This window comes from Symphalangus syndactylus, chromosome 11 (genome assembly GCF_028878055.3).
Source record: "Symphalangus syndactylus isolate Jambi chromosome 11, NHGRI_mSymSyn1-v2.1_pri, whole genome shotgun sequence".
NCBI lineage: Eukaryota > Metazoa > Chordata > Mammalia > Primates > Hylobatidae > Symphalangus > Symphalangus syndactylus.
In genome coordinates this window covers 68,761,998-68,783,746 of record NC_072433.2, presented here as the reverse complement: position 1 = coordinate 68,783,746, position 21,749 = coordinate 68,761,998, and the positions used below count along the sequence as shown (strand labels likewise).

At 43.6% G+C, this 21,749-nt stretch overlaps 1 protein-coding gene across 1 annotated transcript in view; it reads right to left on the bottom strand.

The window, feature by feature from the left end:
- RASGRF2 (Ras protein specific guanine nucleotide releasing factor 2) overlaps nt 1-21,749 on the bottom strand; it is a 273,318-nt gene that overhangs the window by 11,452 nt on the left and 240,117 nt on the right. Inside the window, exons 19-25 of the mRNA XM_055298177.2 lie at nt 17,173-17,285; nt 11,812-11,872; nt 11,367-11,470; nt 10,273-10,357; nt 6,151-6,348; nt 2,748-2,827; nt 1,276-1,393 (exon numbers count right to left, since the gene is read on the bottom strand). Of these exons, the coding sequence (XP_055154152.1) occupies nt 1,276-1,393; nt 2,748-2,827; nt 6,151-6,348; nt 10,273-10,357; nt 11,367-11,470; nt 11,812-11,872; nt 17,173-17,285 (759 nt within the window). The remainder of the gene's footprint in view (nt 1-1,275; nt 1,394-2,747; nt 2,828-6,150; nt 6,349-10,272; nt 10,358-11,366; nt 11,471-11,811; nt 11,873-17,172; nt 17,286-21,749) is intronic.

The following is a 21,749-nucleotide window of genomic DNA, read 5'->3' as shown; positions in this document are numbered from 1 at the left end:
CCCATCAAAATACAACTATCATTCTTCACAGAATTAGACAAAATAATTCTAAAACTCATATGGAACCAAAAAAGGAGCCCACATAGCTAAAGCAAGACTAAGCAAAAAGAACAAATCTGGAGGCATCACATTACCTGATTTCAAACTGTACTATAAGGCCACAGTCACCAAAATAGCGTGGTACTGGTACAAAAATAGGCACGTAGACCAATGGAACAGAATAGAGAACCCAGAAATAAATCCAAATACTTACAGCCAACTAATCTTCAACAAAGGAAACAAAAACATAAGGTGGGGAAAGGACACCCTTTTCAACAAATGGTGCTGGGATAATTGGCAAGCCATATGTAGGAGAGTGAAACTGGATCCTCATCTCTCACGTTATACAAAAATCAACTCAAGATGGATTAAGGACTTAAATCTAAGACCTGAAACTATAAAAATTCTAGAAGATAACATTGGCAAACCCTTCTAGACATTGGTTTAAATAAGGATTTCATGACCAAAAATCTCCTCAATCAGCCCACATCGGGTATTAGTCCCAGTATCCACCTCCTCTTCCACTGCAAGATTAAAAAGCAAACACTGGGCCAGGCCTGTAATCCCAGCACTTTGGGAGGCCAAGGCAGGCAGATCACTTGAGGTCAGGAGTTTGAGACCAGCCTGGCCAACATGGTGAAACCCCCTCTCTACTAAAGATATAAAAATTAGCTGGTTGCCAGGTGCGGTGGCTCACTCCTGTAATCCTAGCACTCTGGGAGGCCCAGGCAGGCAGATCACGAGGTCAGGAGATTGAGACCATCCTGGCTAACACGGTGAAACCCTGTCTCTACTAAAAATACAAAAAATTAGCCGGGCGTGGTGGCGGGCGCCTGTGGTCCCGGCTACTCGGGAGGCTGAGGCAGGAGAATGGCGTGAACCCGGGAGGCAGAGCTTGCAGTGAGCAGAGATTGCGCCACTGCACTCCAGCCTGGGCCACAGAGCAAGACTCCGTCTCAAAAAAAAAAAAAAAACTAGCTGGGCATGGTGGCTTGCAACTGTAATCCCAGCTATTCAGGAGGCTGAGGCAAGAGAATTGATTGAACCCGGAGGCAGAGGTTGCAGTGAGCAGAGATCGTGCCACTGCACTCCAGCCTGGGCAATAGAGTGAGACTGTTTCTCAAAAAAAAAAAAAAAGAAGAGAAAAAAAAGGCAGTCATTGACTTTTATTACTTAGCTTCTTCTCTATAAACCTCTAAAGCCATTGAAACAGGCTAATTATGAAATTATACCTACCATTCTCATTTTGGAGAAATTGACAAGGCCCTCCTCAGTAAAGTTTGGTGTTCCTTCTTCAATAAATGCCAGGTCTGTCAAGTACATCCCAAGATAAGGAACTGCAGGAGGGTTACAACTGCAAGACCAAGAGGCACTGTTCTGAGACTCATTTGAATAAATGTCTATTTCCCTCCCCAAATTAAACAAAGGAGGATTAAAGTATCCTCCTTTGATACCGAAGAACAAACCCTTTTTATTTCAGTTTCAGAAGCATATTCATAATATGCAGAATTTTAAACACATTTCACAGTAGAATATAATACAAAATGACAGCCCATGCTTTACTACGTGTTTGAAAAGTAATGGCATGTTCAAACAACAGGATATCTTAGAGACAAATACAAAGCATTTGCTAGCAGTAATTGTTTGCAATACTTGTAAATTGCCCACACTTCTTTGAGGGGTAGAAGCTTGGAGGGAAACCTCTATGGTCTTACCTCTTTAAATCAAGTATTCAGCCTTGATGAACTAGATGGAAAAATCCATGCAATTAGAGCTTTGCACTGGTAAAAACTTGTTTTCTGTTTTAGTTGGTACTTAAATGTTTTAGAAAGTGTAGACTTGACATCACAACTCAGACTAAGGTGAGACACTGTTTTGTTTGGTTTTTAGAGAGAGCTGGGTACACTTGGTCTTCTCAGAGGCCGGAGGCTAAGCACATGGGCTTTTGATGCGGGAGGAGCTGGGTTCAAATCCCAGCTTGACCAATTACTAAGTGATACTGGGAACATTGTCTGAACTGCAGTTTCCTCTTTTGTAAAATGGAGATAGAAAAGCTTATCTCTTGAATTTCTTGTGAGGCTTACATAAGACACATCAAGCACTTAGCATGAAACCTGTTATTTAGTAAATACTTCGGTAATTAGTTCTTATACTATTATTGCTGTTGTTGCTATTATTATTAGTCTTAGTCTTGCTTTCACTCATACCATCATAGGACTCATGTTTTTCCAAAGTAAGTACATGTGGTAGATCATGAGAATACCAGTTGCAGGAGAATCTCAATCTCTCTCTCTCTCTGCGTGTGTGTGTGTGTGTGTGTAGAAAGGCAATAATCTAGAAACCAAAGACCAAAAATAATAATCAACAGGTGCTGGAATATTTAAATAAAACTCACAGGAAATAATTGTGCTTAGATTAGGAAATAACTGAATCAAGAACATTTTTACAGTAAAAGATAGTCCGATTTACTATGGTGGTATTACCTTCTTAATTCTTAATCTGCATGCCATGAGTATATCCATAAGACAATTACTGTATGCACAGTATTCCAAATAATAAGGAAAATCAGAAAAATACCTAGATGATACAAGTTGTTTCCCATTTATTTTTCAAAGCAAAGTAGGTGGTAGGTCACTGTTTGTATACTATATACATTATGTAAATATATTTCTGAATTATGTATAATTTAATAATTAAGATAGACATACTTTTTAAGGGTTTCTCTAAGATTTTTAAATCTTCCTTCAGAGGAAACAGTCTTTTGAAGTTTGTCCATTAGAGCTTTTGTCTAAAAAGAAAAGAAAAAACTTAGTGTGATGAAAATGCTATGGTTTAAAAAGACAGTGAATTGCCAAAAGATGTTCAGTTCTCTTCTTTGGTGGCAGGTGCTGATACCTTTGCCAGAATAAAGGTCATTGTGTGATAGGATTCTCAAGATGTAGAGATAGGGCATTATGTTTACATTTAATGTTAACAACATATGGAGAAGAGGAAGTGCCTGTATCTACACATTTAGCCAAAAAGAGAACAAAAATGTGTGGAAAGAAAAATTGCAACGGATAGAAAACTTAGGCACTTAAAGAACTGACAAGTAGGCCAGGTGCAGTGGGTCACACCTGTAATCCTAGCACTTTGGGAGGCTGAGGCGGGTTGATGACGTGAGGCCAGGAGTTTCAGACCATCCTGGCTAACATGGTGAAACCCCATCTCTACTGAAAGTACAAAAATTAGTTGGGTATGGTGGCATATGCCTGTAATCCCAGTTACTCAGGAGGCTGAGGCAGGAGAATCGCTTGAACCCGGGAGGGTTCAAGAGGTTGCAGTGAGCCGAGATTGCGCCACTGCATGCCAGCCTGGGCAAGAGAGCAAGACTCCGTCTCAAAAAAAAAAAAAAGATTCTATATTCAACATGTGCTTGTCAATTATTTTTGACAAGTGGAATTTACAGGCGCATGCCACCATGCCCGGCTAATTTCTGTACTTTTAGTAGAGATGGAGTTTCACCATGTTGGCCAGGCTGGTCTCAAACTCCTGACCTCCAGTGATCTGCCCGCCTCGGCCTCCCAAAATGTTGGGATTACAGCATAAGCCACCGCACCAGGCCGAATATAGAATCTTAAAGGAGAGATCTCATGTCAGACAGCTTTTGCGATGAACCCTTCAGAGTGTTAATCTCCAAATGACTAAAGCACATGTTTGGTTGCCTTGGTATTGACTGAGCAATGTTCTCTACTACAGATCTTTTCTTTTGTGATCTTCTTCATCAATTTGTTAGAGAAGTATAACTGATAATTACTGAGAAATAACATTGTTGTTGACATTGGTCTGGGGTTTCTTCCATGAACATAGGAGAGTGGTAGGGTGGCCCTTGGGGAGGATAACCCATTCCTGGGAATACCCACATCCAGGCAGCATGGCTGGGCATGGAGGATCCAGGTCCCACCTGGAGAAGAACTTGGAATGCCCAGGTTGAGGGTCCTCAAACTACTTTGTCTCACATGGAGAGGAGCTGCACAGCTTCCTGAGAGGCAAAGGGCTGTCTTCCCAATTCTGGTGTCTGAGGGCTCTTGGAGATGGCCTGCTTGGTCCAGGGCTAACCTTGCTCAAAAAAGTTTCAAAAGTACAACCTGTCCTACAGCCACAGACCAATCTGTGGGTTCCAGAGTGCAGATTATCAGGCCTGCTGAACAACTCCCCGGCTGATCTCAGATGCAGAGAAGGGACAGCTGCACAGCGGATGTTGTCATCAAAGGTGTCTGAAGCAGGGCATATCTGCAACCAGGCCCTACCTACCATGACTGGAGTAAGGCACTTGGCTCTAGAGACAGCCTCTCTGGAGGACAGTCCGCTAGCCCATGCTAAGGCCACTGTGAGTGACCTATAATGCGACTGAAATGCTAACATTTTATTTACAGCCTCTACAGATGGTATATTCAAATTTTGAAACAATCATTTCAATATTAGTCTCATCATCTCTATTTCATGATCAGTTCGGTTATTCCTAAACCAGCATCCTATCAAAGACAAGAACGTCACTTAACTACACAGTGGGCCTGGAAACCTTCTTAAGATTTAGGGATCCCTTGGTGATAGCTGGTGATCCCTAGAAATCTGGTGAAATCTGGAAAAGACTGGTGGATTGCACCAATGTCCATTTCCTAGTTGTGATACCGTCTGTAGTAATGTAAGATGCTGCTGTTGGGGGAAACCGGGTGTAAGGTGCAGGGAATCTCCGTGTGATTTCTTACAACTGCATGTGAAGCTATAATCATCTCAAAACAAGAGTTTGGTTTTTTTTTTTTTTTTTTAACCAGTATTTTTAAAAACTGTGGCTTTTATTTAGCAGGTCCATTGTTGACAGAAAAGAGGACTTTTGAGTTCTAAGGGGCCAAATTTGGGATTCTCAGAGCACTGCATTTTTACTAAGAAATAAGCGGGGGAAGGCAAGATAAAACATAAGACTTAGGCTTGGTTTCCTGCCACATGGAGAAATTAAATTGTTCTCCTATGCTAAAGGGAAAGGCTTGGAGGGCAAAATGAAGATGGAAAAGAAATAATGAGTGTCTCTGAGAGGGGCTTAAATCCTCAGAGCGGGGTGATAAAACGAAGACAGTTTTTAGGCCATGTCAGCAGAATATACCTAGATCTTCCGATCTGGGACCCCGGAGGTGGCACTCTGTAGATTCCCCTCACCCACTCTGGGTGTTCACAGCAAGGCAGAGGAGGGTTAGGCAGAGAGGGCTTGATGTAGACCCTCCTGTCCTCTGGTACCAATTGGACGTGGGAGCCTGGAAACTTCCCCTGAGGCCCTTTGGGGCCCTTTCCCCCTCGCCCCAGAGGTGAGGGGTCAGCCAGGCTCCCTGGATGCAATCACCATGCATTGTTCCCCGGTGGCGCAGGCAGGCCAGGTGACCCCAGGTACAGGCAATTCACAGCAGCCTGTACCCAATGAATAATCAGCAAATAATGACCCCAGGAGGCCAGAGGAGCAGACAGGTGCCCAAAATCCCAGAGATGCCCTCCAAGGCACCCAACACCCAGGGAGAAGGCCAGGAGAAAGGGCAGGGGAAGAATCATGATTTAGTTTGAATCTTGAAATTATCTGAGTGAAAATGACAGGCATGGGCAAGCTGAAATTAATGAAAGAAAATGAAAATTATATTTCTGCACATCTAAGTCATTATGCCAAAACTTTACATCTACTACAGGAATGAGCAAGAAAAAGGTGAAAAATGAGGCCTTTTGTCCCTGGCTTTTGGCCCCACAGAGTTTGCACCCTCACTCTGGGAGAGAAAGAATGGACCCATTGGACATAAGTGTGCTTACTCAAAATCCGTGTAGCCTCCGAAATAATTCAGGAAACAACTCTTGACTGACAACCACATTGTTTGTGGCTGTCCCCCAAAATGCTTTAATGAATGTTTTAGAAATGCACATGAATGAAATAATTAAGTGGTAAGAGCACTGTAATTACCCATGTTGGCACCTTTCTTTGGCAACTGAGCGGCTCATTTCAGTTAATGGTTTCCTAATTAGCAATATTTAACTTGGCTCCCATCTCCCAGCCTCTCCTCCTCTTAGCAGCAGGCTGTGTCACACGCTGAGGCTCACCTGCTTAGAGACCTTGGCCCAGGTTTTCTTCAGCCTGTAGATGGCACTTCTGTTTAAGGCTGAGGTGATCTCCAGCACGCCGTTGTAGTTGTGCAGGCATCGGCAGATGTCCGCCACCGCCACCCATTTCTCGATGGCGTTGGCACGGGAGCTGACATCAGCATAGTTCATTATCTGGGAGGCCACCAGGTTACTCATCTGAGACAATCAAAGAGCCCCGAAAGGCAGTCTAAGAGCCAAAGCAGTGCATTTAGGCAAAATATGTAAATTATCTGCAGACCTGTCAGGAAGGCAGGGTGTTGAATAGATTGAAGATCATATTCTACATTTAGATACCAACTTTCTAAAGAGACTAAAGTCTATAAGAATAAACTAATGAGCATCTGTTTGTCCTTTGAGTGAAGAGAGGGATTATCTGGATTCCCGCTTGTTGAGGGAAGAGATGATTTTTTTCATCAGCAATTTTGATAGTGTCATTTCTAATAATTACTGAGGAAATGGGACAGAATAACCTAACGCCCGGGGAAAGGCGATGTCTGCAGATCATGGATGTCACTCCCTGGGGCCTTTCCCCTTACTCCTTGGCCCCCAACAGTGTGTGATTACTCACTCTGGGAAGCCACAGTTATCACAGAGAAAGAAAAAACACTTGCCCCCAGTTAGATCAAATTCTGAGCTGATTAACTCTCAAACCAGAATCACTTGGCTGCGGGGAAAAGGGGAACATTTTCTTCATCTTATTCTTCACCAGCAGTTAAAAGGAACTACAGTTTTGAGGCTAAGTACTGTAATTTTATTACTTAAAGCCAGTTTAAGAAGCTCAGCTCTTGTAATATGGAAAGGAAAAAAAAAGTGAAATAGGATTACCGTATTAACAAAGGGAATACAGGGCGTGTAATCTTATATCCATATGCCAAATCTGATGGATTCGCCCATTCTTTGATGATTCTGAAGACACTTAAGATCTCATAGTGCCTCAAACACCATCACTGTGGAAATTCACTAAAGCATCTACTGCAGTGCTATTCCTTGAGTGCCTGCGCATCCTTAGCGTGAGGAGAGGAATTATTTGGAATCCAGTGTGTTCTGGGAAGAAGTGGTTTTGTTAATCACTAATTTCGATGAAGAAGTTCTTGCCAATAACTATTGAGGAAATGGGATAAAATAGATTCTTTTAGGTGCTGGGAAGAGAAAGACAAATCCATCCCTGACCTTAAGGCAATCTGAGCCTAGGTAGGTGGGAAGGGGAGGGTCGCAGATACATAAACAGGTAAATGCCATGCAGCGAAACACAAAGTTGAGTCTATTCACGGTGGGGTTTGTGAATATACAGGCAGCATGGGGCATCTGGTCTAGTACAGAGGAGGCTTCTAGGAAGAGGTCACGCCTGCATTGAGTCTTTTTTTTTTTTTTTTTCTAGAGACACGATCTTGCTCTATTGCCCCAGGTGGAATACAGTGGCATGACTACAGCTCACCACAGCCTCCATGTCCAGGGCTCAAGTGATCCTCTCACCTCAGCCTCCCAAGTAGCTGGGACCACAGGTGTGCACTACCATGCCTGGCTAAGTTTTTGTATTTATAGAGACAGGGTCTCACTATGCTGCCCAGGCTGGTCTTGAACTCCTGGGCTAAAGCAATCCTCCCACCTTGGCCTCCCAAAGTGCTGGGATTACAGCTGTGAGCTACAGTATCCAGCCTTGCATTGAGTCTTAAAGGATCCAAGTATAAGAGCAAGGGGACAGAGGTGGGAGGGATGGTGTAATGGAGGATCTGGTAACCATCTGAGGGGCACAAGGACTGGGAGAGGCAAGGGTGGCAGATGGGCTGTGCTCTTGTATGCCAGGTTGAGCAGTTGGGACCATATCCCTCAGGTAAGGGGAAGCCACTGACAGATTTTTGTCAAAGGGTGGGAGGTAATTAGATTGACCTTTCAGAGAAGTCATTCCTGTGCCACTGCATGCAGGATGGTTTAAGGTACATAGCTATGCTTTGGTCAAGGATAGGCCAAGGTGGACATCTGGGCCAGAGGGACTCAGTGAGTTTAGAGCACAGGCGTATAACTCCATTTGTGATCACAGCCATGTAGCCATAACACGGAAGGCCATCACTTGGGTCCAAGCCACTATTGTCTGTAAAAGGTATAATTGCCCTGTTAACACTGTACAGGAGCTCATGCCCAGAGAGTGAAAGAGTTAAGCTGCTGACCTAACCCTGAAGGCAAGAGAGAGGTGTCCACATAGCTATGCATGGAAGTGACCGGCTCAAGCAGCTGAGACAGAGCAGACAGCGTAAGAGAGCTGCTGATGAAACAGCTGCTAATGAGAGAGCTGCTGATGAGAGCTCCTGCTGAACAAAATCATCTTTCACCTACCTATGGCCCCCCCCGCCCCCCATGTTCTTTCAGATATCCACCCACTCCCCTCAGACCTCAGCATGGGCTGCAACCTGACTCTGAACCTAACAGATGGATTGGAGGGCGGTGAGGTTGCAGGGAAGAGATGAGTTAGGAGCTCCTGGAGAGAAAGGATAAAAGGCCACATCAAGGTGGTGGCAGCAGGGAAGGCGGGGTGGGGAAGAGCCTGAGATATATGTAGATTTAGGGTTTGCAAATATGTTGAGCAGTGGTAAGAGTGAGCTGGTAAGGGAGAAGATGACGTCTAGATCCTGTGCTTGGGTGAGTGAGTGTATGGTGAGGCCACTACCCAAGACTGAGAACAGAGAGGACAATGAAGAAGCAGGCTTGGCGGCTCTGGGGTGCAGATGAAAGGTTCCATCTGTAATTGTCAAGAGTGCAATGTAGCAGTTGTCCCAGCAGAGGAGACATGTGGGTCTGGAGCCTGGGATCGAACCTCTCTTTGAGTGTCCATTATATCCCGTGTGTTGGTTCACGACAGGTAACAGAGGTTTGCTTCCCACAGCAGGGAATCTGTTTCTCAGGGCAGGGACTAGATGGGCCATGCCCTTGTCCTTTAGGCAGCGGCGGCACTGAAGCTCATTGTGTGGTAGCATCCACGTGCTCTGGGGAAAGCCTGCATCAAACACTGTCCTGGGAATCTAAACTGTCGTTTTTGCATTTTGATTCTAAATCACTTATTAATTTACCTATGGGGTTCCTGGTAGTTTGTTGCTGTTGTTTTTAAAATCATTATTCCTTTTACTATAGTTTAGTGAAATTGGAAAGGGAGGCTTCCTGTTGTCTGGATAGGCCAGAAGACACTCCCACACCTGTTACTTGTTCTACCACAGGACTAAGACTATGAGAACAGCACTAATTAAGAGCGGGGAGGTATAAAAGCATCTCCCAATCTTACTGCTGGGGAAAAGCAGAGCTGTAAGATGGACCGACAGCTGGCCACTGCTGCACAGAACTATAGCAACAATGTGACTATGCTCCAAGAGGCCCCTTCCAACCCTGGAATGTAATTCAGGCTGAACATTCAGTAATGATGAGGACTTGCACCAACCCAGCCTTACCGTCACCACCACCACCAGGGGCCAGTGACACATGTACTGCTCACTCTGTTAGTCAATTTATAAACAGGAAGTAGTGATAATCATGATAAAAATAGGAACAGCAACCTGTACATTATTGAGCACTGGGTACCATCAAAGGTGAACCTTTTATGTCAGGAAGTTAACTGGACATTATTACATTACTGTGAGCTCTTAGAGATTTAAGCTTGTCTTCAATATCCCATCAATTCTGTTTAAAAGTTGGTGGCAGGCCAGGTGCGGTGGCTCACGCCTGTAATCCCAACACTTTGGGAGGCCGAGGCGGGTGGATCGCCTGAGGTCAGGAGTTCGAGACCAGTCTGGCCGACATGGTGAAACTCCATCTCTACTAAAAATACAAAAATATTAGCCGGGCATGATGGCACGTGCCTGTAATCCCAGCTACTCAGGAGGCTGAGGCAGGGGAATTGCTTGAACCAGGGAGGTGGAGGTTGCAGTGAGCCTAGATCGTGCCATTGCACTCCAGCCTGGATGACAGAGCAAGACTCTGTCTCAAAAAAAAAAAAAAAAAGTGGGTGACAGAGTTGCTTTATTTTAGAGGAGTCTTTAGACCCCAATATCCATCTTCCTGTGACACGCCCAAGGTTTTACTGTTATGGTTACTCACGTCGTTAAAGTGTTGGCTGGTTTTCATAATGTAAGGAGTTCTTTCATTTTTATCCAGCTTCATCCACCCCTGCCCAAGAAACTCCCTGAAAGTTCAAAACAAAACACAAAACCAATTAAGTTTTTAAAAATATGGTGGCTATGATCCTGGACAGTTGTCATGAATATTAGAAACATTCCATTTGACACGGCCTAGAATGGTTCCTGACACCTGCTGCTGCCAGCCTCACAAGTGAATTTTACCTCGGCTGTTGCAGTTTACCTCTCAATGCCAAAAAGGAAGATTCTTCAGTTCCAGCTTTCTCTTATAAATGTTTGGAACTGCGTCCCTATTAGGATCCTATAAAGGCTTCTCTGAAGTTCAAAAACAAGAACCAACACAAGGGAAATAAAGAGGTGAAGTACTACCTTAGAAATCAAGACTATTTTCCCAGGATTAGCTTTTAAAAACATTAAGCCTTAGCAGAGGGTCCAAAAATTTCATCACTACCAAAAATGTTGGTCAGAAGCAGAATTTTCTCCCTCCGCTCTGCCCTGCCTGCCATTCTCTCCTGGAGGATGCAGATTTCAAAGTCAGGGATTGTGTTTGGTTCTCCCCAGCGCTCAGGAGGGCGCACACGGTCAGGGCTGAAAAGCGCTCGTTTTAGGCTTGTACCGCACGTTCCCCTGACCAGGCAGTTCAGCGGGGCAGAAGCTCCACCTGGTCAGATGGGCTGTCTTCAGGGCAGCATCCCTGATCATTCACTTCATTCCTGAGCAGGTCACCAGACACAGCAAGAAACAAGGGGCAAGCGAGATGGAGCATACAGGAATTATTTTGTATAGGCATTAAAAACACTCGAAATTACTCTGACACATACTAAAGTTGACTAAGTCCCTGGGCAAGGTTCTGTGTCCCTTGCTGTTGTTGGTCCTGCCCCCATCCTGCACAGTGCTGGACGCAGAGGCGTGCCAGTTCCATGGATGGAAACAATTGGTAGATATTCACACAGGAACTGAGGGGACAGACATACACACAACCTGCCTTAGGAATAATGTCAACTTCTAAGCCAGCTAGTGCAGCCAAGCCCTGCTGCTGTGGGGGGTGGCACTCACTCGTAGGGAATGCTTCTGAAAATGACGTGGTCCAGGAGGGTGATCTGTTCTGCCAGCTCCATGGCCGACAAGGACTCAAAGCATTCGGCCTTCATGCAGTCAGTCTGCAAGAGATGAGGGAGGGAAATGAAACACCCAGGAGAGGCCGCCTGCCATCTCATTGCAGGTCAGCGAGGCAGACAGCTGCATGTGTGGAAGCATGAAGTTCACCACTAAATTCTAACTATGAAAAAAATGGCAGAAAGCTAAAAATATCAAAAGCCAACATGAATATCTTAGACCAACTGCTAGACCCTACACCAAATGTGGTTCATCTCACAGAGCTTCATAGATAGGACAGAGGGCCTAATACTACAACACTCCTTGATCGGTTACAAGCACATTGCTCGCCTTGGAGAGGTAGTTTGCACATAGTTGTGCTGGATAAAAATGTGGTCAGACTTACCATTTGAATTATATCCTCTAATTTTAGGTGGATGTCATCTTGGTCATCTTGTGAAAGGGCCCTGAAAAATATATCAAATTATCCTCCATGAAAAAAAAAATAGACAACCTAGGAACAAAACTACAAATGCAGTTTGGTTTTCCCTGGATGGGAGGTCTAAGGATTTGGGTCTACAAGGCCGTGCAGCACAACCGACTGCTGAGCTGGAGATGAGCAATCCCCAAACAGAAAACATGCTCAAGGCATGAGAGAATCATCGGGACAGCTGATTTAGAACAAAGAGGCAACCTGTTACACACAGGTTGTAAATGAAACCACCACCATCACAGTGAGTCTGAGGGTGAGCTGGGTGTGCTCTGAGTTACCATCTATAACGTAAAATGGAGCATCCTCTAATGCTATCAGCCAGTTGTACTCCCAGGCCTGAGTGCCCTCCTCCCCATGCCTCTATCCCCTACCGTGGGCTTTCCCTGCTGTCACAGAGGCAGGAGACGCAGGGCCACCCCCTTCTCAAGCTTACGTAGACCAGAAGCACAGGGGGTTCCCATGTGGCAAGACTCTGAACAATGCCAGGCAGGAGCCAGCAGATAGCTTCTCCCCCTTGCAGTCCAGATGGACTTTCCTCAGACACTTTTGGCCCTGAATCTCATACATGTTATTCAGCTCTCAATAAATACCTTTTTAAAAAATAAATGATGAATGAATGAATGAATGAGTAAATGAATAAACACAAGTTAATACCTTAGATACTGGTTTCAGAGTAGAGGGTATTTTATGTCCAACAGAAGTTCAGAGTCCAGGAAAACTGGAGTCCAGTAGGCATCCAATTACATAATTTGCCATTGGAGCCAGGCATTTTATGTTTTCCAAAAGGAAGGCACAAGCACATATTAAAAGTATTAAAATAGTAGGTGGGCGGATCACGAGGTCAGGAGATCGAGACCATCCTGGCTAACACGGTGAAACCCTGTCTCTACTAAAAATACAAAAAATTAGCTGGGCGGGTGGCGGGTGTTTGTAGTCCCAGCTACTCGGGAAGCTGAGGCAGGAGAATGGTGTGAACCAGGGAGGCGGAGCTTGCAGTGAGCTGAGATCGCGCCACTGCACTCCAGCCTTGGCAACAGAGCAAGACTCAGTCTCAAAAATAAATAAATAAAATAAAATAGTTAAACGGTCGCAAACCATGTACTCTGCTGGAGGAAGCTACTTTTAAAAGAAGTAATGATGATGTGATGTTCTGTTGTGTTCTGAGTTGATTAAAACAACCACAACCCTCAAAAATATAATATCAACAGAAATGGCTTCCTGTATGCCTGCTCTATGCCAGGCTTGTGCTAAACATTTGACATGCACTATCTCCTGTGTCCTAACAAATCCCTTCCAAGGGATTGTTACACAGGACAGTAGATAATGCAGGCATTGTGATCTCCGTTTTACAGATAAGGAAACAAAAGCTCAAAGACACTGACTAAGTTGCTCGGGGTTGTGGGCCCTTCCTTTACTCTGCGCTTCTCTTAAGCAGGCTCAGGGAAGGCACCTCTTCAAGGGTCCCACACACAGCACACAGTCAATAACAACTCCTTTCCCTCGGCTGTCTGAAGGGGGAGCAGGAGCCTTCTAGATTATACTAGTAGCAGCCCTCTTATTGGCACTTAGCCATATTATTTGTGAGTAGAAAGAAATAGTCATTTTATCTTAAAGGGCAGATTAAGATGAGGAAAAAATAAGTTAAAGCTAACTCTTTCTCCAAAGCCTATTAAATCACATTGTAAGGGTTACACATGGGGGATAAAAGTGACTTTTCCGAAAGTGCACGTCATCTTTTCCACCATTCTAGGTTCCTGGAGAGAGATCTGTGGCTCCATAATTATGTGTACCAGTGGGAAAGATCTTTTTATGAAGCTGGGTAATATCTTTCCCTTGGAAAGAAAAGGTCAAAAAGTTAGTTAGCTCCCATCAAATGTTCCTCTTCTCAATGATCTTACCCTCATTTTCCAAGAGGCACTCTGGTGCCATTAAGTTACCTAACATTTTATGCCTTCTCGTTGATGCTATGTGGGGTTGGGGATGACTTTTCTATGACCTGAGCCCATCACAGTTGAACATCCAAGAAGTTAATCACTGTTTCTTTTTATTTTGTGGCATGTTGGGTATCTAGAAAAATCTCTACACTGAATAGATTTTGGAGACAGCTAGTTAGACAACTTTGGAGGAGGAGAGATGGTATTTTAGAAATATAAGTTTTGAGTACAGGTTTTTATTTACAAACAGGGCAACAAACTATATATGGCAATTAAGTGTATTCATCATCAAGTGACCCCTGTGAGACTGTCAGGGAGGCTTCATTCAAAAGAGCGTTTGCTTTATTGCATTAATGCAACCTATGCGTAAAAACGTGTTGTATGTTCATATCTCTTATATGTCAGGAATGCATATAAATCTCTAAATGTCAGGGCTGCACTTAACCACCATATGATATGTTTTTTCTCTCACAGTCATAGCCTGTATTTTCTAGAGGGCATGGTTCAGAATTCTTTCCCTTCAGATGTGGAGGCCTCTGCACTTCTGGTTCAGTTCTGATAGAGAAAAGATTTGCTTCTAGTCTGCTGGTGACGCTTGGGCATTGATGAACATTCCAGGATCCTGGGTTCCCCACCACCATCACTACCACGTCTATCAGCAGTATCATCAGTTTAATAATTGTGCATTTATAATGAAACGCCAAATAAAGGAAATGGGATTATCCAAGTTGTATGAATAGAAAATCCCTCTTTCAATTAGGGTAGTCCAAAAACAGAGCCACGAGCAACCAGTGTCTGTCCTGGGATTGGTCCACACTCTCTTTGTGTGGAAAAGGTGACAAAGCCTAAAGAAAGTTGAGTTGACTAAGATCCAGCCTGGTTTCACTTGGGCCATATGGCCTTAACAGCAGAAACTACTTTTTCCAGGAACTACTGTCAGTGCTTCTAACAGTAATAATACTCACTTTACTACGCGTGCTAATGACTTTTCAGGCATCATGTTAACCTCCTTATACATTTCATGTCATGTACTCTTCACAACAACCTAATGAAGTAGCTATTGTGAGTCCCACTTTATAAATGAGGAAACAGGTTTGGACTGGTTGAGAACTTGACATCATAAATGGTCGAGCCAAGATTTAGCCCTGTGACATCCTGCAAAAGGCAGAATCAGACTCTGCTCACTGTTGTAGTTTCAAGCTCTACTGCCTACTAAAATTTCTATTCCCTATCAATCTTTCACTGCTAACTCTCAGGTCATTATTCAGCAGAAAGAACTGGCACATCTGAAGCCTGATGAATAATCAAGACCTGGGGTGGCAAACAGGATTCATCTTCAGAACCAACTCCAACTGACTGACGTCTGAGGTCACCTCTTGGTGCAGAGAGAAAGCTCTCAGAATTGATGGTAAAGTCTGGCATGGGCGTCTTGAGGGGATTGGCAACAAAAGACCCTCATATTGGTTGATCCTGACAGTTTTCCCCAGCCTGAACACCCTCACTTCCCTGATAGCTATTTAGTCAAATATCCCTAGGGGCACAAACTTCCAGAATGTAGTTTTTAAATATTAGTGTTTTAAATGCAAAGAGCATAACAAACTAGTTATGAAGAGAAAAGAAACAGTAATCACTCAGAGTTCCTCATGCACTGAAACCAGGCTTCACCTCCATATGTACTTACAATTTTAAAATCTGAAAACAGACACAGTATTGGAATCCCTGGGCTTACTTAGATGTTTTCATAGAATGGAAAAAGTAAAGAAGGCCCCTAACTGTTTCCTAGGGCTGCCCTGACAAAATCCCACAAACTGGGTAGCTTAAAACAACAGAAATGTATTGTCTCACCTTCCAGACTGTAATCGAACTGTCAGCAGGGCTATGCTGCCTCTGAGTCCCGGAGGGGAACCCTCCCTTGCCTTTTTAGCTGCTGGTGGTTTGCCAGCGATCTTTGGCCTTCTTTGGCTTACAGCTGCATAACTCAGTCTCTGCCTCCATCTTCAGATGGCATTGTCTCTGTATCTGTCTTCCATGGTTGACTTCTTAAAAGGACACCAATCAAAGTGGATTGGGGTCCACCCTACTCCAGTACCTCATCTTAACTGATTACATTGGCAATGGCCTTATTTCCAAATGAGGTCTATTTTGGGGTACGGGAGGTTGGGACTTAAATATATCTTTTAGGGGGTAGGGAGATACAATTCTAACCATAAAAGCCCCAACACCAAAGAATGATCTGGCTATGGGATCTTCAGCTAATGGGGGACTAAGAAAGACCAGCTGCTAACACATCACAAACCAACATCTGGTGTTGCTGCATCAGGGAAGGACTTGCAAAAATATGGACTGAGCTAAAATAGACTGCCTGTGGATGACACAAACATTCTGGGTAACATGTAACAAGGAGACAATGCAGCCAAGCTTCGAGGAAAGGAAGGGTCATTTCTAGAGGTTGTAAATGAAGAGGGAACTAGAAATGAGAGTGGTAAAGAAGCACCAGACCCTAGCAGAGAGATGCTGGGCTTCCCATCCCCAAGCAGGGACAGAGGATGTAGTTATGAGTGAGCTGGGAAGCTGCAACTGAAATGTCTGCACAAAGCTAGCGATGGCTGCCCTTTCCACATACAGTGGACAAAAAAAAAAAAAAATCCACCCACCAGTTCAAGAAGCTATAAGAAAGCTTGTTACCCACTTGGATACTGGGTGCAACAACTATGGACACAATCTCTAGCAGTACGCCCAAAGTTGAAGCCTTTATCACATAGAAGTGTGGAGTCATACCTTATACAATCCCCTATAATCATACCACCTATGTGATGTGGAAATCCTAAACTGACAAGCTGTAGAAAAGCTGGTCGAGGACCAGTGAAATGAGCCAAAGAAAATTCATCTCTACTCTGTGATGTCACATCCACATTTTAGGTGCACGAGACTCCCACAGACACGAACACCCTCACAAACATGAGCTTACAATAAACAATTACAACCCACCGGAGGAAACATCATCTCTCTTTGATGCCTGCTGGACTTGCAGAAGAGGCTCCTCAAGGGTTCCTTTCTTTAACTGTTGGTTCTAGAGTAAACCACTGTCTGCCTCCATAGATAACAGCAATTGCACTCCACACAAGTTATACCACCCCGTCCCAAGTCTTCCTGAGACAGCAGACCCCAAATTGCCCCCAGGAAAGGGAAGATAATACATAACACTTTACTGCTAAGAACATAGTCCCCACTGTCCCCAGGATTCTAAGATTTATTCTTCTGGTTTGCTAGGCTCTTATATTCTATGAACATAGCAGGAATCAACCAATGTCATCCAGTTGGCATCTTCAGTTGCCTTCACCTGAGGATATTCGCGGTGGCTTTTCTTTCTTGGGGAAGAAGGTCTGGGTCTCGCAAAACTTCTTCTAGCAAATTTAGGACATTCATCTTTAGTTCATTGTTGAGTTCAAAATCCTATAAAATAAAATAAATCTTTTTAAATTTTAGTTTTGAAAGGGTTAGCTCTATGACACATGACAACATTCTTCATGATAAATTCTCTAGAAGCTAGGTATGGAAATTAAAATGTATGGACCCTAGAGTTCCCCGCCACACCTAGGATCCTGATTTAATTGGTTTGGAATGGGGGTCTGTTATTGGTATTTCTGACAGGCTCCCCCAGGGGCTCCCCAGGGGGTGCAAATGTGCAGTCAGTGTTGAGAACAACTGTCTCTAGGGACAGCCATTGGGAAGGGTCCTTAACAGAGCTTACAAGGCCCTGGCCCACCCCTCCAGCCTCTTCTCTCACACTGCTTGCATCCCTGTGGCCTGCAACACATACCACGCCCCCAACACACTCACACTGTCCTAGACTTAACAAATGCCTTCAGTTCCTCAAGAGACATGTGCTTCCCATAGCCTGGAACACTATGCCGCCTCCATACATTTATCTCTATTCATATTTTGGGCCTAGGAGATGATATGCACTCTCCCTGGAGTCTTCTTAATTCACCCAGTGGGATTGGGAGCTTTTCTTTGTGCACCCATGGCACACGTAGCTCACGGCTGTCAACTCCCTGTATTCCATTGCAAGGGCCAATGTAATTGCCTGGCTTTTTTCTGGACCATGAGTAAGATCAGTAACTGTGACATACCAGTATCTCAAAGAATATTTGCTGCAAGAACAAAATCTGTCATTTAAGCAGTAACCTGAATGAAAATATGCTAAGGCTATCAACATCTATATCTACATCAATATAGATATGCTAAGAGCTAAAGAATGATACAGACTAATGGGGCCACATCGAATGAACGTAAAAGTGAGATTGAAGAGGCAGCCACTGGGGAAAGTTGGGACAATATAAGCATCAAAATGAATAATGAGAGTGATGAGCAATAACCAGTTTAATAAGAAGAAACTGTAAGTCCTTATTGATATTGATGCTCACAAAGACAGACAGACTTTAAAAGGTAGAAAATAAAACTATTCTTCTTCTTTTTTTTAAATCACAGGGTCTCTCTCTGTCACCCAGGCTGGAGTGCAGTGGTGTGATCGTAGCTCACTGCAGCCTCAAATTCCTGGGCTCAAGGGGGTCCCCCACCTCAGCCTCCCAAGTAGCTGGGACTACATGTGTGTGCCACCATGCCAATTTTTAAATTTTTTATACAGACAGGGTCTTGCCATGTTGCCCAGACTGGTCTCAAGCTCCTGGGCTCAAGCGACCCTCCCGTCTCAGCCCCCCGAAGTGCTGGGATTACGAGCGAGAGCCACTGCACCCAGCCTAAAGGTATTCTTTATAGTAGAATTCCAAATAGTAGATGCAAAGAAATAAATGAGTTAGAAAATCACCATTTTCTTTCTTTTTTTTTTTTTTTTTTTGAGATGGCGTCTCACTCTGTCACCCAGGCTGGAGTGCAGTGACGTGATCTCGGCTCACTGCAACCTCCACTTGTTGAAGCGATTCTCCTGCCTCAGCCTCCTGAGCAGCTGGGATTACAGGTGCGTGCCACCATGCCTGGCTAATTTTTGTATTTTCAGTAGAGGCAGGGTTTCGCCATGTTGGCCAGGCTGGTCTCAAACTCCTAACCTCAAGTACTCTGCCTGCCTTGGCCTCCCAAAGTGCTGGGAGCCACCACACATGCAAGAGCCACTGCACCCGGCCAAAAATCACCATTTCCAACCAAAGCAGTAATCACTGACTCAGGCAAGGATCATGACTCAATGCTAAAATGGTTGAATGAAGTGTATTAGAGAATAGAATTAACGGCGTCAGAGTATACCTCAGAGATTACTTATTAGTTACAAAGGGAGAATCTGGCAGATATCACCTTATCCCAAGTGATCAAAGTTACCATCCCCCATGATGGACGAAACCAACATCATATGTCTACTAATGTAATGCTCTGTAACGTAATATATCCTTAGTATTTCTGCCTAAAGTGCATAATATTGATCTAATTTTGGAGAAGCATTGGCCTGTATTCTTCAGAAATGTCAGTGTCATAAACAACAGAGACAAATTGAGGAACTCTTCCAGCTCAAAGGACACCAAAGGGACAACAGCTAAATGCAACCTGTGAACCTGGAGTCAAGAGGCGAATGCTTTAAAACGGCATTACTATGACAACTGGCAAAAACGGAATCAGGACTATGCACTAGTAGAGAGCATTCTGCCAATGTGAAATTTTCCTGAATTTGATCATTTTGCTGTTGGCTACGTAAGAGCAGGTTCTTCACTTATACACTATTGGTGGGAATGCAAATTAGTTCAGTCCCTGTGGAAAGCAGTTTGGAGATTTCTCAAAGAACTAAAAATAGAACTACCATTTGACTCAGCAATCCCTGGGTATATACCCAAAGAAAAATAAGCTGCGCTACCAAAAAGAGACATATACTTGCATGTTCATTGCAGCATTATTCATAATAGCAAAGACACAGAATCAACCTAGGTGCCCATCAACCATGCATTAGATAAAGAAAATGTGGTATACATACACCATGGAATACTATGCAGCCTTAAAAAATGAAATCATGGGCCAGGTGTGGTGGCTCATGCCTGTAATCCCAGCGCTTTGAGAAGCCGAGGTGGGTGGATCACGAGGTCAGGAGATGGAGACCATCCCGGCTAACACGGTGAAACCCTGTCTCTACTAAAAATACAAAAAATTAGCCGGGTATGGTGGCAGGCGCCTGTAATCCCAGCTACTCTGGAGGCTGAAGCAGGAGAATGGTGTGAACCTGGGAGGTGGAGCTTGCAGTGAGCCAAGATCGTGCCACTGCACTCCAGCCTGGGTGACAGAGCGAGACTCCATCTCAAATAAAAAAAAAAAAAGAAATCATGTTCTTTACAGCAACATGGATGAAGCTAGAGGCCATTATCCTAAGCAAACTAATGCAGAAACAGAAAACCAAATATCACATGTTTTCACTTATAAATGAGAGCTAAATCTTTGGTTCACGTGGACATAAAGATGGCAACAATAGACACTGGGGACTCCAAAAGGAGGGAGGGAGGTGGGGGCAAGGGCTGGAAAACTTCCTATTGTATATTATATTCACTATCTGGGTGATGAGATCAATAAAGCCCAAATCTTAGCACCACACAAAACCTGCATATGTACCCCCTGAACTAAAATAAAAATGCAATTCTTTTTTTAAAAGAACGAGTTTTTGTTCTTAGAGGGAGTCTGGGGAGAGAGAGAGAGAACAGATGTTAAACATGTGAATGATTACTGAGGGATTCTTTTATTCTGGCAATTTTTCTCTCAAAAAATTTTCAAGGTAAATGTTGGGAAAAAAAGAACAAAAAGGTAGAACTGTGTCTCTTTCATTACTTAATTAAACGTATCCTTATAAAACACGTACAGGCAGCAGAGAGGAATTGTTAGGTATTCAGAGATGAACTGAACACTGCAAAGTCCTGCTTTTGAGGATCTTACTCTGATAGACTATATCTTTATACGTACAGTCATGAGTGTTTATTTTCCCCCATATAAAGTTACCTATTATAATTACATTTAACTTTAAGGAAAGTAATTTTGAAGCACTGACATTCTGAATCCTTTTAAATGATTGGAGAGAACATTGTTAATTGCAACGAATCAGATAAAAAGAGCAAGATTTTACTATATTTGGTAAAAACAATTAACAAGATCATAATTTCACAAATTGTAGACGATGCAAGTCTAATCTAATTTGAATTTAGTATTTTTGTACCTCAGCTGGGTGGCAAATGGTGTAATAAATTATTCCCAATATTTTACTTTTCACCGTTTGACCACGGTCCCAATTCTTCATAAACAAGAGCCACTGGGGCCCGGGAGCAATACAGATGTCAATATCTCATCAATATTAAGGCTTCAGATGATGTTTTCCTAAAATTTCACCTATTTATTGCCAAACACCTTTTTGCTATTAATTTTTTTTAAAATGCATGTAAAGAGAAGAGAGTAATAGTTTGCCAGTGTTCTTTCCTTTGGTTCCACTCTACCTCATTTCAAGGTAAAGGGACATTTGTAAACAGTTAATGCTCTCACCTTCGTCAATCTTTGTGCACTACATTCTCAGCCATCAGGACTTTATTTCCTTAATGAATATTTCATATATATTAGTGAGACAACCGAGTCCTCATGTAGCTATGTCAGGTCTCTAATGATGCAAATAATCTGATTATCATAAATGCACAATTAGTGTGAAGGATATCAGGTTACTGTTTAGACCGTGCTGAGGGCCAATTAGTGGTTTAATCAACCGGCATTAGTGAGTACCTACTGTGCCCCATACTGGGCTCAATGGGGGAGGGGGGAGTTGGTGGGGGGGACACTTCTGGGGCACCAGGACGGCAAATGTGGGAAAGGTCCTGTTAAGAAAAACATAATGTAATTTTATTATTTTGAACTCTGGGAAGACTGGTCTGAGAGGGACCTTTGAAAGACTTA